Source organism: Gigantopelta aegis, chromosome 9 (genome assembly GCF_016097555.1).
Source record: "Gigantopelta aegis isolate Gae_Host chromosome 9, Gae_host_genome, whole genome shotgun sequence".
NCBI lineage: Eukaryota > Metazoa > Mollusca > Gastropoda > Neomphalida > Peltospiridae > Gigantopelta > Gigantopelta aegis.
The window spans coordinates 22,123,229-22,145,521 of NC_054707.1; the positions used below are offsets into that span (position 1 = coordinate 22,123,229).

General features: G+C 36.0%; 1 protein-coding gene across 1 annotated transcript; it reads right to left on the reverse strand.

Moving 5' to 3' along the window:
• Positions 1-1,125: 1,125 nt before the first annotated feature.
• Positions 1,126-22,092, reverse strand: LOC121382354 (CD151 antigen-like). The gene is made up of 8 exons (XM_041511940.1): positions 22,023-22,092; positions 20,117-20,432; positions 16,224-16,415; positions 13,762-13,836; positions 12,299-12,397; positions 9,651-9,806; positions 8,144-8,227; positions 1,126-6,534 (listed from the first exon to the last, which is right to left on the reverse strand). Exons 2-8 carry the CDS (start codon positions 20,204-20,206, stop codon positions 6,469-6,471), a joined length of 762 nt encoding a protein of 253 aa, XP_041367874.1. The 5' UTR covers positions 20,207-20,432; positions 22,023-22,092; the 3' UTR covers positions 1,126-6,468.
• Between the last annotated feature and the right edge of the window lie 201 nt (positions 22,093-22,293).

Below are 22,293 nucleotides of genomic sequence, written 5' to 3' on the forward strand. Positions count from 1 at the left end.
GCATGGGGCGGGATTTAACTCAGCCGGTTAAGTGCTTGCTTGAAGTGCTTGCATCGCAGGATCGAACCACCTAGGTGGATCCATTCAACTTAATGGATTTTTTCTTGTTCTAACCAGTGCACCACAACTGGTCAAAGGCCATGGTATGTGCTTTCCTGTCTCTGGGAAAGTGCATTAAAAAAATCCCTTGCTATATTAGGAAAAATGAACGGGTTCCTTGGATGACTGAGCCAGAATTACCAAATGTTTGACACCCAATAGCCGATGATTAATTAACAAACTTTTTTTTTAACATTATAGAACAGCGTGCCATACAAATTTGATGACACCATAAAGATTTGAAACTAGACTGACATTTTATGAGCACGGACCAAGCTGTACCCCAGTTTATTTTAAAATCCTTAACACTTGCATCCCTAGGTTCCCCCCCCCCCCCCCCCCCCCCCCCCAAGTACTGTACTTTCTGAAGAGTGTCTTGTCCAAAGGGGTTCACAGGACTGAAAGGGTTAATGTATATATACATAAAACAAAACCAATTTAAACAAAATTTGGTCTCGTATCCATAGAAAATTAAGTACGTGTACATGCATAAAATATCTGATTTGGACTTCTGAATCTGCCATGACTAGAAATCTATTTACATCATGTATTTATTTACTGACAAAATACTTAACAAAACCAACAACACTGTGTAAAGCACTGGAATACATCAACTCGTTGTTCTGAATGAAATACAAACATCGAGAACACAACTAACCTGTAAACGTAACATACACATGGCCATATTAATTACTGCAAAGAGCCACAAGTCACACACGCATACATGTATTAAATTTACGGCAGTGGACGCCCTAGAACTCCAGAGAGGGTTGTTTATTTAGACTTGTTAATCTGTTAATTACGGGATAGTAATAATGACACAAATTTAAGCAAATAAATCAAGTAAGCGTGACAGTTATTCTTGCAGTTTATGTAATAACTTTGCCTTTCATTTCATTTCAACTTATTTTCGTGCTTATATCAAATTACGGTTCAAGCATGCTGTCCTGGGCACACACCTCAGCTATCTGGGCTATCTGTCCAGGACAGTGGATTAGTTGTTTGTTGGTTAGTGAGAGGGAAGAGGGTGTAGTGGCTTTGCACCTTCCCATTGAGCCCTTAAGAACTCGCTCTGGGTTGGAGCTGGTACTGGGTTTGCAAACCCTGTACCTACCAGCCTGTAGTCTGATGGCTTAACCACTGCACCACCGAGACCACTTTGCCTTTCAAGGTGATCACCTATTAATTTCATCAGTCGAGACCATGTTGACAACAAACTGCAAGGTGATGCACAATCAAATCAAATCAAATGATCATCATTATTAATATTGTTAATTCAGTATTAGGACTACCCACTGTAATTTTTATATTCTGTATCCAGAAGGATTGTTAAATGTAGCTAGCAAGAATTCTGTGGAATTATATTTCTCACCTACCACAAGCTGGATTGGTGTATTAATAATAATAATTTAAAAAAAAATTATATCCATATTGTACACATTTTAAATAACAGATATGTTACATTTGCTCCTGAATCAGGAATTTCAGAAATAATTAAATCACTAACCAGTTTATATGAAACCAGTGTAAGTATGCAATCTAAAATTTTACAAATATTTTCCTAAAATGTAAAAGAAACTTCTCAGAAAAATATAACAATAATACCACAATACAAAACAATACTGTTTTATGGTTATGTCACTGCCCTATTAAACACTGAAAATGGCTAAAGATTCACATAATCGTAGTGTGCATAATGTACAATGATACATACAGTGTACATACCTTCCTAATAAATGCAATACAAGATTTCAGCAGTATCACAAAAAGCACACTTTTCATGTAGACGAATCTCCACTACAGCACTAATCACTGGTGAACAAATTCATTTAAAATGACCAGTGGTCCTACGTACATGTTTAAAATTATTTGTAAAATGTTTGTATACTCTTCTAAAAAAATTTTACTTGTGTACTGTCATACAAATTTCTAACATACAAAAAATTGCAAAATGTTTTAAGTACATTGTGTAAATAGACCTATTGTAAATACAGAAGAAAAAAAAATAAAGAAAAAAAATGTATTAAAATGCATTTAGAAAAAAGAAAAAGATTCAATATTAATAATTTCATACACAAAATAATTTGGTATGAATACGAAACTGCTACCTGCATATTTGAAATGTTTATAAAATAAAAGTTAAAACATGCCATCAAAAACTGAGATCAGGACAGAAAAATAAGTAAAATAACACAACCTTAAAGTTAATTCAAATTGGAGACATTTAAACAATTTTTTTGTAACTGGTAAGGACAAAGGTGTGGGGGGGGGGGGGGAATGGGAGAATGGGAGGGTTGAGGTCTGAGGATGTGAAACCTACTCTAAAACAAGCAATTATATACATGTCAAAATCAAAATATAATTCATTGTAATCACTCCACCTGTCTCTTTTAAAAAGAAGTTTAAACGTCCCTAATCTTCAGGATTTGCAATTGTTGCTAAGAGGGGGCAAGACGTAGCCCCGTGGTAAAGTGTTTGTATGGTGCATGGTCAGTCTAGGATTGACCCCTGTCGGTGGTCCCACTGGATCATTTTTCTTTCCACCAAGTGCACAACACTTTAATATCAAAAACTGTGGTATGTGCTATCCTGTGTGGGAGAAGGTGCATATAAAAGATCCCTAGCTACTAACGGGAAAATGTAGCGTGTTTCCTCTTAGGACTATATGTCAAAATTACCATGTTTAATATTCAATAGCTGATTAACAAATCAATATGCTCTAGTGGTGTTGTTAAACCAAACAAAGTTTTAACTTCTACTCCCATTAAAAATCCTGGATCTGATGTTCACTATACAAAATAGTTGTGATACATAATGATGTATATAATTAATCTATAATGCAAGTGAAAAGTTACTAATCTTGTGCAAAATCCTCAAAACTACATATATGTACGTAAAAACTTAATAAAATCAAACATTATTATTCATGTAGTATAACTTTTCATTACAACTGTAATTTGCCTCTTAAAATTCATTATTAAATAATATTTAAAACACCACATGTTAACAGTAGGAAATTTGCCTCTTAAAATTAATTATAAATGATATTTAGATCACCACATGTGAATAACGGGGAACAATGACATTCACAATAAAACTATGTTACTATTACCATTAATACATGTACTTTGTAGTACAACACAAGCCTTACTGCTCAGCTGAATAAACGGGTTATTAAGTACATGATTAAATACCTTAATAAATAATAAAAACTGAAATATGATTCATCAGAAATTATCACAAAGAAATGTGTAACTGATATCTGAATATATAAATCCAAGTTTTCTTATGGAAGAGGCAGCAATGTTTGGTCATCAGTGGGGGTTTTTCATTCCTTTCGACATGATTTATTATCCTATGCTATGCTTCTGGAAACTTTGAAAGGTTATGTGATCAGGTCAGGTCATAGGGCTTAACATGCACATTCAGAGCAAACTGTTGTAGCGCATGCCTGTCATGGGTGCAGGTGTCGGCCCATGCGGGATCCTCCATGCAGGACAGGAAAGGGTTTGTGGTGGGTGGGAGGGGGGAGGTTATGTGGAAGAAAACATTAAATATATAAGATTTGGAAGATAAGGAAGTCTATTAGGAGTTATGTGTATTTTAAGATGGATTATTACTAAAACACATGCATTTCAAAATCAAAATGCTGAAACTACCACCTTCATAGTTCATAGTACACATTTCTTGAAGCTTTCAGTTTCTGATTAATCCATTTGTATAATCTTTGGTATCATGATGGAGACAGGAATCAATAAATAATACAAATAAAATTACCCTGATTTAGATAAAGGAAAACTGGGATACAGGAATCAACATATTTCTCAAGTAACTGCTATCACAAACATCTGTTTAAAATTTAACACAATCTTATACTATAATACAACACTTTGGCTAATTATTATAATGTACAAAAGTTTGATTTGTGCATTGAAAACTTGAAAAAAAAAAAAAAATAACCTATGCTCAACAAAAAATGAATGTACATGTATACATATTAGAAAACTGTATATCCACATGTTGTATTTCAATGCTCTAGAACACCTCTGAATGCATATGCCCCACTACAACACATATTACAAGTGCATGCTGTGTCAGAATTCTATTGGTGATGTTAATGTATCAGGGGCAGAACATGCATGATTTCCACATATGTATTGGGAATGTTTTCAGACACAAGCTCAGTGTTTTCTCTGAATGCTAATGTGTCCAATACTAATTTAAAAAACCCAAATAACATCCATGCCATGCTTTACCCCGAATGACCATGAGAACACACCTGGAATGCTTTCAAGCAGGCATCGGTATCAGTGATGTTGCCAGATATGGTATTACACAACCAATTATACACAGAATTGTCTGTCGACTAAAAGTCACTGCATCCACCCACGACCAATGTGGTAGGCCACAAGTTACATCAGATGCAGAAGACTGATATATTCAAACAACAACCCTCCAAAACTGGTTTCAATCAAACACCATTACCAGGTTTGTTCATCAGCTGGACATCACTGCCCATACTAAAAAACTTTACTGAGAGAATACACTAGTCTATCTGGGCAGACTGGCCAGTGACGCGACCCACTGTGACACAACTAAGGACTGAATTTGGTTTTGAGGGTAGTAGTTTTGATAATCATTATGAGGTCACATTGCTGCTTTGTAGTAGTACATTTATCTTAACCCCAAATGTCATCCATGGAGTTTTGTGACATTTGTAGGTTGATGAAATAAACAAACTATCATTACATGTACATTTTTTTTATGTTGAGCATATTTACAAATATATAATGTTGGTTCAGTTTCTTAAAAAATATTATTACAAGCTTGCATAACAATATACTGGTCCATTTGATTTTAGCATACTACCACGAAAAACTATTCAGTTTAACAATCACAAGACTGCCCTCATCTCCCAAACTAAAACTGTTAACTGGTTGTCGAAATTAATTCCATTGGTTCGTATATTAAAATACTGGTCCCATCCTATCTATTTGTTGACAACTTTGTTTAGTCTTAAAACCATAATTACACACCATGCAAGTTCCAGTTTTTACTTAATATTTCAGAATATTCTATTTTACAGTTACTTCTTTTCATTACAATTCTGAATAGGACAGAATCTTAAGACAACAAATATGCCAGAGTCTGGCCACTAAAAAAATTGGTCAAATCCTGTGCGCAAGTTAAAACATCATCATATACTCATGGAAAAAAGTTCCTGTGCATCATTAACATCTCAGTAATACTTACATTTTTAACTTGATCAAACCTTTTGTTTGCCATACATGCATTATTTCTCTGTTAAAAGTATGGTGGTCGAGTCTTGACTTCCGAACCTAAAGTGTAGTGTACACGATGCTTGGTGCGATGTCATTGATGTTGTAACAGGACTAGGTATTGTTGAACAGTTGTGGTCATATTTTATGATGTAACCAGATGCGTACGGTTCTTTCACCAATTGGCTTTGAGTCGGGGATGTTTCAGAACGTCAGGCTTGTCGTTTCTAAAGGATTTTTTAGGTGTACAAGCCTGATATAGACGTTTTGCAAACATGATGTCACATGTAGGGTCCAAAAATACAGAAAATCTCTAATACTCCCAACTGTTAATAACATCTCCGCAGACAGTTTCTGCTAGAGGGTAAAACGGGTATGGCACCATATCCAAATTTATTAGCAGATTATATTTTTTTAAGTTAACCTTTTGACAAAATTAATTACTCTTATCATTACTGTATGATTTTTCGCAACCCTAACCCTAAACTTAACCCGTTTTCTTTCTGGTGGAGGCCTCCCATACCTTCTGTTGGCTGTAGTTGCATTCAATTCCATAGCACCACACCCAAAAAATTCCGTCTGACAAGAACTCTGACATTGTATGGTGTTCTGATGAATAGTAATAAACATCATGTCTAGCCACAATGTTTTGGCCCATTCCAACTTCAAGCATGCCAATTGTTCGAAGACATTCATTTTCCCGGGAGAGGTGTGACATCACACTGATGACATTCATATACCAACAAAAGTGTTTTTCTGAGTGATGAGAAGCCACACAATCATTTTGCGGATAAGAAAAATGACACCAAACAGGAGTATGTGACTCGATATGTGCATTAGGCAAGCTGTGCACATAAAACATGAATAGCAGGAGCAACTAATAGAAAATCTTTGGAATATTAAAGGGAATGGTTACACAATCATTTTCTGTAATTTACATTACCAGGTTTCAAGTAAATGCAATTCTGTATACACTCATTTGGTGCACAGAAACTTTTTTCCATGAGTACATAAAAATCTGTTGATAGAATGGACCATGTTTTGAGAATTTTACGGAATGGAAGAGTTGTTGACACAAAACGTGTTCTGATCAATAAGACTCTGTTATCTCTTTGATCTTCCGAGCAAGACAGCAGGCAAATATAATACCAAAGACCTGTAAGAAAAATAAAAAGAATAAAAAGTAAAGAAAGAATAGAAACATTGAAATTTAAATGCATATATACAGTGTACTCTTCAAAAAAAGTACATATGTTTTGACCACAGACATCCTGGTAAAGAACGTTTAGGTCTGTTTATCAACACACCGAAATACATTCCATAGTTTGCACATGCATCACGCAGTTGCCCCATACACATGCGTGGGGTGTCATTCTCGATTTTGATAATTTCCAGGAAGGTCCATTAATCACTGGAACATTATTTCTGTCAATCTTTTTCGTTTTGTTGTTTGTACAATTGTTATTGTTTTGTTTTCAGTCATTTTTATTGTTTGAATTTGTGATTTACTGATTAAAAAAACATCAACTTTCAAATATCACGTCTGACCCCAATCGTCCTTCAAGATCTTTGGCGGTCATAAAACCTACTGTAATACTGAACTACTCTTATTAGAGTTCCCCTACTTTTTTTGAAGAGTATATATGACAAGAAGTAATCTACCCAATATACACACATAGTTTACTAATATCAACACATTTGATATACAGAAGAAATCTAGAAAACTTTCTTAGCATGGTCATCTGAAATGTAGTTTACACTAATATTTAATAACTAGTCACGCAAGTAAGTTGGAGAGGAGCTCTATTACACTCACCCAAACCAGATATTTTTTTGGACTGATTTCCAACTGCAAGCTGATGTTTATAATACATTATTTACAATACATAACCTGACCTCAAACTTATGGAAGCATTCAACAACAGGAGGTGGCTTCTGTAAATCAAATATGCCATTATCATTTAACTGGAACAAACTCACACAAGGGAAGATTAAAGACTAAACCCACCACCACCAGAAATGCACATAAATGACCCAGTGGTACTGAATATCATCCAACAGAGGTAACGACTAAAACAACCAACAATTAAAGCCCTTAGGATGAGAAAGTGGTGGTCATCGGGTGATCATGCACGACAACTAATGTGTAACATGACAAAAGATCCATCATCACAAAAAAGTACACAATGTATTCTGCGTTCAAGAACAGTTGTCAGTGTCATCTGCCGAATGGTACATAAGACATCTCCAGATGTAAGTCACCCATAATTAGTTTCAACAGTGACATCTATGTTTTTGTTTTTAAGATATTTTATTAATCAAAAAAGAATCAAAAGGATTGCACAACAGGCAGAGCCAATATTCAGAAGTTTTTAAAAGACGTCAGGGACCATAAGAGTGAAGGAGAATGAAGGAAGAGACTCTCACTTGACTGGAACAGGATGCTGTGAACCCACTGGGAGATTTCAGCCATTTAATTGGCTATCAGGATATTCGGACTAGTCTATGTGAGTAGGGGGTAATGCCATTAGGTAGAGGCAGAGGCTATGTATGAAAATAAATAGTTTTTTTGTTTGTTTAATGATAACTACTTTAATTTTATTATTTCTCTTAACATTATAATTAAGTATAAAACATCTGATATGTTAAAATCTCATCAAGGGTGGGTGCTTTTTCTTAAATATAATTAGGCAGTTCTAATGCCAATAGAAGAAAAAAAATCTTCACCATGGAGAAAACAAACGATACAACCTATATACAATTACCTGTATACAACAAAGACCCAGTCCAATCCCACCTATGACTATCAGGTGTCTCTTAATGAACCGCTCCAGCTGTGGAGAACACCCCTAAAATACAAATTGAGACAGATATCACTGTACATGTACAAACTGTTTAATAGGGGACTATATTAGGTAATATACGGTTGTAGAAAACAAAAAGAAAACGAAAAACATAAATCTCCCTGCAATCCGTTTACATGCATCTTTATTACAATAATAATGCATGTTAAAATTATGTTATCAAGATTAAACATTTTAAATATGAACACATGAATATATGCTGATGGAAAGAAATAAAGGATCACACAGATAGCAACAAGAAATAATGAATGCATCAAAAATCAATTCATATTGTCAGAAGTTGACTGGGAACATATAGGCAGCACATTCAACACTACAGACATTCAATCCCACATTACAACTTCGTATCAAATACAGACATTATTACGCTATTTATGAATTAAATTTGGTCTACAATTTGATATGTTCCCTTATTTACTTTCCATCAGTATAAGTTATTTAAGATGTATTCATTATTTTAAGTTATCTGATAACCTAATGATACCTTTGTACAGACATAAAAGTCTTTTAGAAGACAGTCAGTAACCTCCCAAGAAACAAGAGGTTATCACAAACTGAATACACATAATTGCCAGGAGAGATATGATTAGCCCGGGAGTGTAAACAAGTAGTAATATATTTGTATGTAAAGTACTCCAATGTTTTTGTCCCTTGTGGTAAATATCAGAAGCATATTGTGACTATGTAGCTAGATGAATGAAGTAGTTTTAGAAGACCGGCCTCGGTGGCATCGTGGCAGGCCATCGGTCTACAGGCTGGTAGGTACTGGGTTCGGATCCCAGTCGAGGCATGGGATTTTTAATCCAGATACCGACTCCAAACCCTGAGTGAGTGCTCCGCAAGGCTCAATGGGTAGGTGTAAACCACTTGCACCGACCAGTGATCCATAACTGGTTCAACAAAGGCCATGGTTTGTGCTATCCTGCCTGTGGGAAGCGCAAATAAAAGATCCCTTGCTGTCTGTCGTAAAGAAGAGTAGCCTATGTGGCGACAGCGGGTTTCCTCTAAAAACAGTGTCAGAATGACCATATGTTTGACGTCCAATAGCCGATGATAAGATTAAAAATCAATGTGCTCTAGTGGCGTCGTTAAATAAAATAAACTTTACTTTTTTTTAGTTTTAGAAAACAATTAAATATACAGTCAAACCTGCCTAAACAGGACCCTAAACAAACCAAACTCCTGTCAAAATCTGCCAAGTTTCATGGTCACAAATTTTCTGAATTCTAAAACATGACCCTCTAAACATTGGATCCCATCAAAATTGGGATCCCAGGCATGATCCAGTTTCGACTGGTTTCACTGGATATATTTTCAAACAATAACTTGACCAGCCATTTCCATGCTCCTCAGCCTTTACGGTTAGCTTGATGCTGTGTAAATACTAGGTAAAATATGATTTTCCTACCGTGTGGTAAATATTGGAGGCGGAGATGCTAACAGCACATTTCTCAGCAGGCGAGATACAGCAGCTGTCGGGAGCCTTGTTCTTCGTGATCTGGTCGAGCTTCAGCCACCGCGACCAGCGCCAGTCACGGTAAGACTCCGCACCACAGCAGTGGAACTGAGCACACCAAGAAAAGACATCATTATCAAATGTATCATGGAACAATGTTAACCGACATTCTCATTATGCAATTAGTTGCATGTAATCGAATTGTACTGTGAGTACACCTAAATCGGAATGACAAATCATGTCGGAATTGTACCAATTAGAAAATGTCCTATTTATCATGACAAATCGTAATATTTTACTATTATAAATCAAACATTTGCTGTTTATACTTTGTCCGACCTCCTTCTGAATAAATCTAAGGTTAATGATTCATTTTAAGTCAATTTTTTTGATATATATATATACACACAATCACAGGTTCATGTATGCTGTCATGGGCACAAACCGTAGTTATCTGGGCTCTGTCCAGAACAGTGAGTCAATGATCAATTGTTAGTGTCTAGTGTAGTGTAGTTGTCTTACATGTATTTTAACTAATGATTGTTTCAGTAAGCATGGCGGAATGCACTCATGAATCACTGTCAAACAGTTATTGATACTACATGTGTTTACTACACTTTTAACAGACCAGTATTCTTTTGAAGAAAGGAAAAGAAAGAAAGAAATGTTTTATTTAACGACGCACTCAACACATTTTATTTATGGTTATATGCCGTCAGACATGTGGTTAAGGACCACACAGATATAGAGAGAGGAAACCCGCTGTCGCCACTACATGGGCTACTCTTTCTGATTAGCAGCAAGGGATCTTTTATTTGCGCTTCCCACAGGCAGGATAGCACAAACCATGGCCTTTGTTGAACCAGTTATGGATCACTGGTCGTTTCAAGTGGTTCACACCTACCCATTGAGCCTTGCGGAGCACTCACTCAGGGTTTGGAGTCGGTATCTGGATTAAAAATCCCAGGCCTCGACTGGGATCCGAACCCAGTACCTATCAGTCTGTAGACTGATGGCCTAACCACGCCGCCACCGAGGCCGGTCTTTTTAAGAAAGGAATTAACAATCAGACCTAATTTTTATAACTCTACTTTGTTATTTAAGGAAACACAGTCGTCAAGATTATGAAAACTAATTATTAAGTTTGTAAGTAAATGTACCTGCAAATTTTGGACATGACATTTTTAACAGACCAGTATTCTTTTTAAGAAAGGAATTAACAATCAGACCGAATTTTTGTAACTTTACTTTGTTATTTAAGCAAACACAGTTGTCAAGATTATGAAAACTAATTAAGTTTGTAAGTAAAGTAACGTTTGTATGTTATACCTTTAGGATTTGTGGGCATCAAATAGACAATAACACCCGCAAATCTAAAAACTCAATATGGTTATGTCCATTGTAAACTGGATAGTTTTTCAACGGAACTAACTGTATATTTGGTATTTCTTGAAAAAAAAAGACCTGGCTACAATCTAACTGTAGACCCTTGAATCGTCAACTTCGCCTGTTCCAATTGCTAATGATGTCACTTTCTAATGACGTCATTAATTTTCCGGGTGTTATTGTCTATTTGATCCCGGAAAACGAATGTGATTAACCAATCACAATACAGAACACACTCGCCATCATTTTACAATTGTTTTTATATCCACTGTCAAACACATGTTGGTGGTTGTTATGTGAATAAATCAACCCGTTTATCACCGACTTGTTTCACTAAGGATAGCACCTGTCATGAGCACATGCTGTAGTAGAGATGCTAAACGTGATATACAATGTTGATAAAGTGCTAAATGTGCAGTTACTAAATTATTCGCATGAAGATTTTTAAAAACAATTTAATATGTTTTTATGTATAGGCCCTAATCCTAGCAGGTGAAATGGTAAGTTTTGTTTTGCCAAAAGTCATCTCAGGTCACCAAGTTATTAGTAATAGTGGGAAGCTGAAGTCACCATAATATTTTGGACCCAATCCGATTTCAAAAACAAAATCACACAACAGACGTCAAGACACTGACTTGTTTAGTGTCATGGCTCGGTCCATTATTGAACGGGAGAAGTCACTTCTACGTTTTCAGTTCAAGATTAAAGTTAAAGTGTGTTCTGTTTAATGACACCACTAGAGCACATTGATTTATTAATCATCGGCTATTGGATGTCAAACATTTGGTAATTGTGACATATAGTCTTAGAGGAAACCTGCTATATTTCTCCATTAGTAGCAAGGGATCTTTTATATGCACCATCCCACAGGCAGGATAGCACATACCACGGCCTTTGATATACCAGTTGTGGTGCATTGGCTGGAATGAGAAATAGCCCAATGGGCCCACCAACAGGGATCGATCCTAGATGAACAGCGCATCAAGTGAGCACTTTACCACTGGGCTACGTCCTGTCCCTCAATTCAAGATTAGGGCCTGCATGTTCATATGGTCCAGCTAGATATTTAACTGAATATTTGTATTTGAACATTTTAAGTGGCGGATGATTTTCACATTAACTTCATACCCTGATAATATACCAAATAACACAGCTTTAGTTTAATAAAATGTATGTTATGGTATCTGGCACACTACAAACCATTATCAACTTACTTGTTTCTGCAGGTTATCCACAGCATCGCTGATCGTGCTATCAAAATTGTAGTTTTCAATAATCGTTTTGTTAAGATTCCGAGTTAATTCTTCTTTTATCTAAACAACAAATCATAATAAAGGTAACAAATTACTGCCTGTACGGGGAAATGCATAATAGTGAAACACTGAAAATCTACTTGTAAACAATCCAAATTAAAACCAGTAAATTTAAATGTACTGGGTACAAAATACAATATATTAATATATTAATTATTAATTGAAAAGGTTCATTTGAATTTTAAATAACGTACACAATTTAAATAGTACATGTATATGTATTTAACAAACAAATAGTCGAGTGTTTAGGAAATAAAATTAAAGTCTGACAATTAAAATAAAGTCACTTGTATTTAAATAAGTTCACTTTATTAACACTCATATATTATATATCACAGAGTGCATACAGTGTCTTAAGAATTTATAAAATTTTCTTAAATTCTATATCTGAATCAGGCCCCCTGATTTTAAATGATTAGTCTGGACTCAAGACTACCATAATAGTCTGAGACTTTAACATCAAGGCAATGCCATACAAACTGTATGTGTGTAATATCATCATAGATGGTTTGTTTGTTTGTTTGTTTTGTTTAATGGCACCACTAGAGCACATTGATTTATTAATCATCAACTATTTTGACATATAGTCTTAGAGAGGAAACCCACTACATTGTCCTATTAGTAGCAATGGATCTTTTTTATGCACTATCCCACAGACATGATAGCACATACCACGGTCTTTGATATAACAATCGTGGTGCACTGGCTGTAACGAGAAATAACCCATCAATGGGGATCGATCTCAAACCGACTGTGCATCAACAGGGCGTGAACTTAACAACAGCACCGACAGCAATTGTTGTCATTGAGATATAAATTGCTGTAGGTAGAGATCATCACTGAAGGCACAAAAATGCTGTCGGTAAAGCTCCTCAACAGTAAAAAATTTTTATACACCTTAGTGTATATTATCTGCCAATATTCAACATTTGTGCATTTGAAATATGTGTACATAGAGCAAAATAACCTTTCAGTCATGATTATTTGCTGCAAATGTCACTTTAAAAACAAATTGCCATAGGCAGGCTCAAAACTGCCGTCAGTGGGCTGTTTCACCCATGGCAATTCTTTACAAAATTGCTGTGGGAGACAAATTCTTAAGTCCAAGCCCTGCATCAAACAAGCATTTTACCACTGGGCTACGTCCGGTCCCTATTAAAGACAAAGTCTGGTCTTTTTTTATAACCATGACCCCAGGTACATGTACCAGTAACATAGAATACCAATAACACATTACAGTACAAACTATGACAATACATATTTCAGAAGAATTAAAAATATATTTCTATAATACTGCCACATATAGAATTGACATTCTATTAAACAAAGTAGTGGCTGCCTGACACAATTGTAACAATACTTACTGATCCTTCATACATGTATGCCAGCACGCCAGCAATGGCTTCCAACAGAAATATCATCAGCAGAAGAAACGCATACTGTAAAACATAACAAAACACAGTTTAGAATAACAAGCATTTTCTCATCTCCTAAGTTCAACAGCCATAACGTTGTGAAAAATAGGTAAATCGCCATGAAAGTCAAAACTTGACCTGTCCATCCATCTGTCCCACATGGCTTTCCGGACCTTTTTTTTCCCACAATGCCTCAAGATATATTGTACTGTTACAAATCAAGTTTGACTTTCACGGCGATTTGAGAAGCAGGACGTAGCCCACTGGTGAAGCACTTGCTTGAAGCACGGTCACTTTGGGTGCTCATTCCAGCCAGTGCACCACAACTGGTATATCAAAGGCTTTGGCATATGCTATTCTGTCTGTGGGATGGTGCATATAAAATATCCCCTCGCTACTAATGGAAAAATGTAGCCGGGTTTCCTCTCTAAGATTATATGTCAAAATTACCAAACGTTTGACATGCAATAGCTGATGATTAATTAATCAATGTGCTCTAGTGGTGTCATTAAACAAAACAATGGGTTTTTTCATAGCAATTTACCCATTTGTTTTACAGAGTTATATCCTTTGACTTAGGGGCGATATAAGAATTTCTTTTTTGGACTTGTTTTTTTTTTACTCTCCCCTCCCCCCCACCTTTCCTGTCATGGACGGAGGAGCCGGCCAAGGCCGGCTCTTGTGCCCACGACAGGCGTGCACTACAACAGCTTGTTCTGAATGTGCACGTAAAACCCTATGACATGACATGACTTGTTTTTTGCAATGCCCGAAGATATTGAGATGGAATTTTGTACCTAGCTTTATCAGGTACTGATGGACAGACAGACAGACAAATGAAGCATTTTCAGTGTTACACCAGATACATTTCTTGTGAAATTGTTGAAAATAATTAGCAACAAATATTTGAGAGTACTAGCTGCCAAGGGGCCGTCCATAATTTTCAACATTTTTACGAGCGTACAAACCATATGTGGGTGGGGGAGGGGGTTAAGGGGCCAGCGTACACTCTTTATGAAAATGAAAAATGTCGATCAACATTTTTCATTTGGGGATGTACACTTTTAGGGGGGGGGGGGAGGAGGGGGGTGGTCAAAAGTGTACTCTTTGTACACTTGTGAAAAATGTTGAAAATTATGGACGGCCCCTAAAGCAATACATGTCTCCTACCATGCCCAACAAATTTTCGTACATGTTGTATCTCCTAAGTTTAAGAGCAATAACTTTGTGTACCATTTATGAGAAATGGAATTAAATTTAAAAACTTAAGGTTTGGACCTAAATGACACAGTCACCAGAAAAGTAATAACAATAAATATCCTGCTACTCTAGGAAGAGGATGCAGGACACTACTTACCATCACTAAAATGCTACTCTATAGGAAGAGGATGCAGGACACTACTTACCATCACTAAAATGCTACTCTATAGGAAGAGGATGCAGGACACTACTTACCATCACTAAAATGCTACTCTAGGAAGAGGATGCAGGACACTACTTACCATCACTAAAATGATACTCTAGGAAGAGAATGCAGGACACTACTTACCATCACTAAAATGCTACTCTATAGGAAGAGAATGCAGGACACTACTTACCATCACTAAAATGCTACTCTAGGAAGAGGATGCAGGACACTACTTACCATCACTAAAATGATACTCTAGGAAGAGAATGCAGGACATTACTTACCATCACTAAAATGATACTCTATAGGAAGAGGATGCAGGACACTCCTTACCATCACTAAAATGATACTCTATAGGAAGAGAATGCAGGACACTACTTACCATCACTAAAATGATACTCTAGGAAGAGAATGCAGGACACTACTTACCATCACTAAAATGCTACTCTATAGGAAGAGGATGCAGGACACTACTTACCATCACTAAAATGCTACTCTAGGAAGAGAATGCAGGACACTACTTACCATCACTAAAATGCTACTCTAGGAAGAGGATGCAGGACACTACTTACCATCACTAAAATGCTACTCTATAGGAAGAGAATGCAGGACACTACTTACCATCACTAAAATGATACTCTAGGAAGAGGATGCAGGACACTACTTACCATCACTAAAATGCTACTCTATAGGAAGAGAATGCAGGACACTACTTACCATCACTAAAATGCTACTCTAGGAAGAGGATGCAGGACACTACTTACCATCACTAAAATGATACTCTAGGAAGAGAATGCAGGACACTACTTACCATCACTAAAATGATACTCTATAGGAAGAGGATGCAGGACACTCCTTACCATCACTAAAATGATACTCTATAGGAAGAGAATGCAGGACACTACTTACCATCACTAAAATGATACTCTAGGAAGAGAATGCAGGACACTACTTACCATCACTAAAATGCTACTCTAGGAAGAGGATGCAGGACACTACTTACCATCACTAAGCAGCAGCGGATGTTCCTCAGAGCTCCCAGACAGCCGAGTGCACCAACCAAGATGATGAACACCCCAGTGACGATGAACAGGATAGTTGTGGCTGGGTATGTGCTGTTACCTAGCAGACTCACATACTTGTGCTTCACCATCATTGTCCACACTCCAACAGACAGAAACGCTACCCCTGTAATCTACAAAAAAACCCACACTCCAACATCACATGGTTAACTTACAATGTAATGTATTATGGTAAAACTAAAAAAAATATATACACATTTATAATTAGCTTATTCATGATATAATTATCAATCACATTTAAAATGCAATATTTTTATTTGTGAATATGGTTGATCATGAAGTTTTTGTTAAAATTAACAACTTGATAATTGTACTAATTATGCTAATCAAAAAAAAAAAAATTAAAAAAAAAAATCATTACTGTTTAAACAATGTGGATAACATGTATAAAGTGTTTTAGTTCAGCCCAAGAGAGAGGGAAAGGAAATCAGATTACAAACTTCTATCCCACACTGGTATAACAAAGGCTGTGTTATGTACTATCCTGTCTGTGGGATGGTGCATATAAAAGATCCCTTGCTGCTCATCGAAAAGAGTAGCCCATGAAGTGACGACAGCAGGTTTCATCTCTCAGTATCTATGTGGTCCTTAACCATATGTCTGATGCCATATAACCATCAATAAAATGTGTTGAGTGCGTCGTTAAATAAAACATTTCCTTCCTTCCTTCCTTCTATCCCACATATACGTGACCATGTTGTTAATGAACCATTCATACTTTAAAAATATACATATTGCTATAATGGTATGTTTTTAACTTAAACTACTATTTAGTTGTCTGTAGTGAAACTAAAATATGGGTACATGCAAGTACATGTAAATCATGAGCCAAATACAGACAATAATATACCACTTTCATCTGTAATTATTTAGTTAAGTATACATTGTAGATGGGCGATACACACTAAGCTCATTGCATCCAAATATTTCATTTTTAAATAACGAATATGATGGTTCATGTATTCTTCCAAATAAAAATAATAATTTGTTAGTGAAGGCATTTAGAAGATTGACCACATTACTTTCTTTACATCAGTAAGTTTGTTCGTATTGCTGGTGTCAAATTTTCTTACAGATCCACAGTGACATACAGAGACCTCGAAAATCTGGACGGTACAGTTTTTCCTAAAAGTGTCTGGTTTAACGAATTTCTATAGGTACTGAATCGTACCTGAACACATATACAAACTAATAAAAGAAATAGGCAACAAATACAAATTTGTATATATATATATATATATATATATATATATATATATATATATATATATATATATATATATATATATATATATATATATATATACAGTAGAATCTCATTGGCTCGAACACTGTCAGTGCATCTAAGTCTGTTCGGCCCATAGGGTAGTTCGAACCATGCATTCGGCCGTTGTCGGGTGCTTTTGTAACACGAAAATAATTCGAACAACCTCGCATGTTTCCCTAAAACCGGCTGGGCGAGGTGGTCCAAATGACTCATACGTTGATTGGATTTTACTTGCAAGGTTCATTCATCTAACGATTACTGCATTACTATTGTCTGTACCTGAAAGATAATTACCGACAGGTGCTAAATAAACAACACGATAAGCGTGAAAGGGTCGACGAAAATACTATACGTAAATTATTGTTTATGTTTCTTTGGATAGACGTAGCCGTTCGAGCTAAATATGTTTAATTTTACAGTTCGGACCAATAAACTGGTTCGAGAGAAAGCTTCTGTTCGACCCTAGGGGTATTCGACCAATCAGCACCAAAATAAAAGGGTTTAATAGAGAGAAAAATCGGGACTTTGTTCTTGGTTCGAGAATACCGGTAGGTTCGACCGTTGGGCGTTCGAGCCAATGAGATTCTATATATAAAAATGAAACAAATACAGTCAAACCTGTTTTAAATGGTCACACATAAGAAAAAAGCCACCGCTTAAGACATGTGGCTGCCGATTGCAGGTTGCCACATATACAGTATTTAAAACGTTTGTTGTTATTGTTTGTTTTTTGGGGCAGTCTGTACTGCTAATTAATAGTTGTGTGCCCCACAGTTGACTATAAATCAACTTTCGACATTTCGCCTCCTTCAGAAATATGGTGATTATTTTAATCGTTCTTAAAAAAAAAAAAATCTTTTTCCATTTAATTATTAAATTCCTACTTCATGCGGTGTATTGTCATAATAAGTGAATCTACAAATGTCAAGCGTAGCCTGCCTTGAGGCAATTAGATGCACTCCATAGCCATACTTTCTTAATTGATACACAGCAGAGGTGTCGGGACTGAATTGGTACTAATATTCCTGAAGGTGTGAAGATCGGTTATTTGCTACACCTTGTCGCTGTTGTTAAAATATTAATTTTATATAATAGTAAACATTTCCTGTGGCCACTTAATACAGGTATTTTAGTGATTTGAGATCCCATTTACGTGGCTGCTGGTCACGTTATACAGGTGATCGCTTATTACAGGTGCATTTACATAAAAAATCGTTTGGGAGGGAAAAAAGTGGCCACTTAACGCAGGTGACCGCTGATTACAGATGGCCGCTAGGATAGGCTTGACTATATTCCAAAAAATTTAACAGATCTATAAGTAAAAAATAATTCTACATGTATATTTTAAGAAAACAATTCATTCAATTTTAAAAGTCATTTCTTAACTGCAATTTGAATGTTTAAATTTTTCTTCCAATTTAAAGGCTGTACTGTACTGTAGTGACATTTGTATTTAGTGGGATTAGTGTAAAAATAGTTATGTTTCACCAGTGACAATTGGTCTTAATTTTATTCATTACATTTTATACATGTTAACAAAACGGTATGTCATTCCCACTTTGAAGGAAAACTATCGAACAAAGAACCAACAATTAAACATATTCTGTGGTATGAGACCTAACCTTTGGCACATGTTAATTGTCTATTGGCATTTACTGACCATGGTGGTGGCTACTGCTGCTTACTGACCATGGTTCAACAAACTCAAAGCAAGTTATAAAAAAATTTTAAATTTAAATGATCTGTTGGAAGAAATTAGGTCCTGTCAAGTGAAGCAAATTGTGTTTATTGCTTACAAATTGTTTTGGATACCGGTAATGGTCGTCCGGTTCTGGACGCTGAATACTGGGATTAATGAACTCATTTATATAGTGTAGAGTTTGTTTTGTATGCCGGGTGTCTGTAAGGTGGGGTTTCCGGACTAATGAGTCCGGATTATCGAGGTTTAACTGTACATCTATTTACAGCAAAGATTAACTAGGGAACTAAAATTGATTTTTCATGTCCACTTGTGATTACATGTATATACCCTGATTTAATAGACCTATGTGGGAAAATGAATAACAATCAATTTAATTTGGCATGCATTAAAAACAAGGTTTGTGCTTATAAAACCTTTAGAATCCAGACTCAATCTCAAATGCAATTTGTATGGTGTTGCCATGACGTTAAAGTCTCAGACTTTGTTAAAATTAGTTTTGTTTAATGACATCACTAGAGCAAATTGTTTTATTAATCATCGGCTATTGGATGTCAAACATTTGGTAATTTTGACATACAGTCTTAGAGGAAACCCGCTACATTTTTTCATTAGTAGCAAGAGATCATTTATATGCACCATCCCATAGATAGGGTAGCACATACCACAGTCTTTGATATACCAGTTGTGGTGCACTGGCTGGAACGAGAGAAAAAAACCTTTATTAAAGTTTTGAGTCTAAACTCTAAAAAGTTTTATAAGCACCTCTAAAAGTTTCATAAGCACTATAGGCCTGGCCAATATTTTGAACACCTAGGTATATTCATATAAAGACTTTAAATTCTTACCCAAAACATGATGTTGAAGACAAACAAGACGTATCTAAGGAAAGTGAGACTGCAGCAGCCATCGTCCTTCTTCCGATTGCGGTACACCATCGCTATACTTTGACGACTAAACAGTTGAAACTAGTTATCAGGAGGTCAGGATTTGGAAGACAAAGTCGGAAGTTGACAGCAGGAAGCCACAGTAGCAGTTAACAAGTTACTAACTATTCATGCTTCATTTACTGGAATGTACTGCAGCACTACTGAGATACCGAGTCAACCATGTTGGAGCTGAATACACAGACTTTTCATTACATGGTATATTGCCATGTATATTCTGAAAAAGAAAACATAATAAATAAAGATACTGAACAAACATGTCCTGTGAAGTCTATTGTGCTCAGGACAGCGTACTTGAACCTTAACTGGATATAAGCATGAAAATAAGTTGAAATGAATGAATGTACAATTTTATTCATTAATTAAGTATGCTTCAGCCCTATTCTAAAATACATGTTACTTGTATATATTGCTGTTGATTGATATTTTGAAAACGAAATATCTTCAGAATAAGGCCAATCTCTAGGTTAAAATAGACTTATAATAAGTACATGTATGCATTTTTTATGAAGATCAGTTATTTTGGAAAAAAAAGGAATATTTGTTTATTGTTACCTCAACACATTTTAAATTACAGCAATTTGGTGTCTAACATGTATCCATTTATTTGACATGGAGTTGAGAAAGAAAAAATTAGAGAATCTTTGGAGAACGACAGACGGAACAGGATGAGTTCAGTTGAGGCAAACACTCTGTTGCATTATGTTTGTTAGTTTTGTTTAACGACACCACTAGAGCACATTGATCAATTAATCACCAGCTATTGGATGTCAAACATTTGGTAATTGTGACATGTAGTCATCAGAGAAAACCCACTACATTTTTCCTAATGCAGCAAGGGATCTTTTATATGCACTTTCCCCATAGACATGACAGCACATACCACGGCCTTTGTCCAGTTCTGATACACTGGATGGAACGAGAAAAAACTCAATCAGTTGAATGGATCCACCGAGGTGGTTCGATCCTGCGACACAAGCACCCCAAGCGAGCACTCGACCAACTGAGCTAAATCTTGCCCCTGGGTTGAGAAAGAGTGGTAGCATGTAGCTACACTCTTTATTATAACACGTGTTTGGGGATACCTGTGGATTAAGCCAGACGTCATAAATATGTTATGAAAAGCATGTAGCAAGCAAATGATAAAATTAAATATGCCAATCCATAACTGTTATAGTTCATTAAAATAACATTGTAAGGCCCAAAACACACCGCACCTGGGTCTGGTGAGTATGGTACAAGTCAAAAATGAAACACACTGAATTGAATTTGACAAAACACACACTGTCTGTGTTACCCCGAACTACAGATCTGGCAACAGACGACATAGAACATGCACTATATTTTCACACTGCCAGACTGGCAGCTGCGCAAATTTCAAACCGTACTCATTCATTTTTCTTAATAACAGATTGGAAAGGTATATGTTATTATTGTTAATCAATGTGGATTTCTCATAATTATATTTATTCACTTAAATTTATTGTTGATGCTTACTGAAATAAATTTATCTAAACATATGAACACATTAATATGTACTGACAACATGTTACAGTTACAGACTCAGGCGTCAAAATACACCAGACTCGCCAGACGCCAGACTGGGACCCAACTTCGGTGTGTTTTAGGTCCAACAATAACGCTATAGTAACAGGATAAACCTCGAGCATACGGGCTCAATAATAATAATATTAAAACAGATAGGCAAACACCTATAACCGACACCAAAAAACCCAACATTGGTTTAATTGCAATTAAATGCAAAAGTTGCTAAACGATGATTTTTAAAATGTGTTTAACATTTTACCTGTGAAACATTAAAAAGTAGTAAGGTTACTTTATTTTGACAAATGGTGATAAAAACGTCATCACTTTCGTCTATTCTGTTTCACATTATTTTGTTTGGGCTCACCAATTCACCGGAACGTACAGGAAATTTACAAATCATATCGATAATCATACTGCTACTGCTACTGCTGCTGCTGCTGCTACCGCTACCGCTACCGCTACCGCTACTATAGTCCGACGACGACAACAATAATGATATAAACACACACACACACGTACGTATACGCACA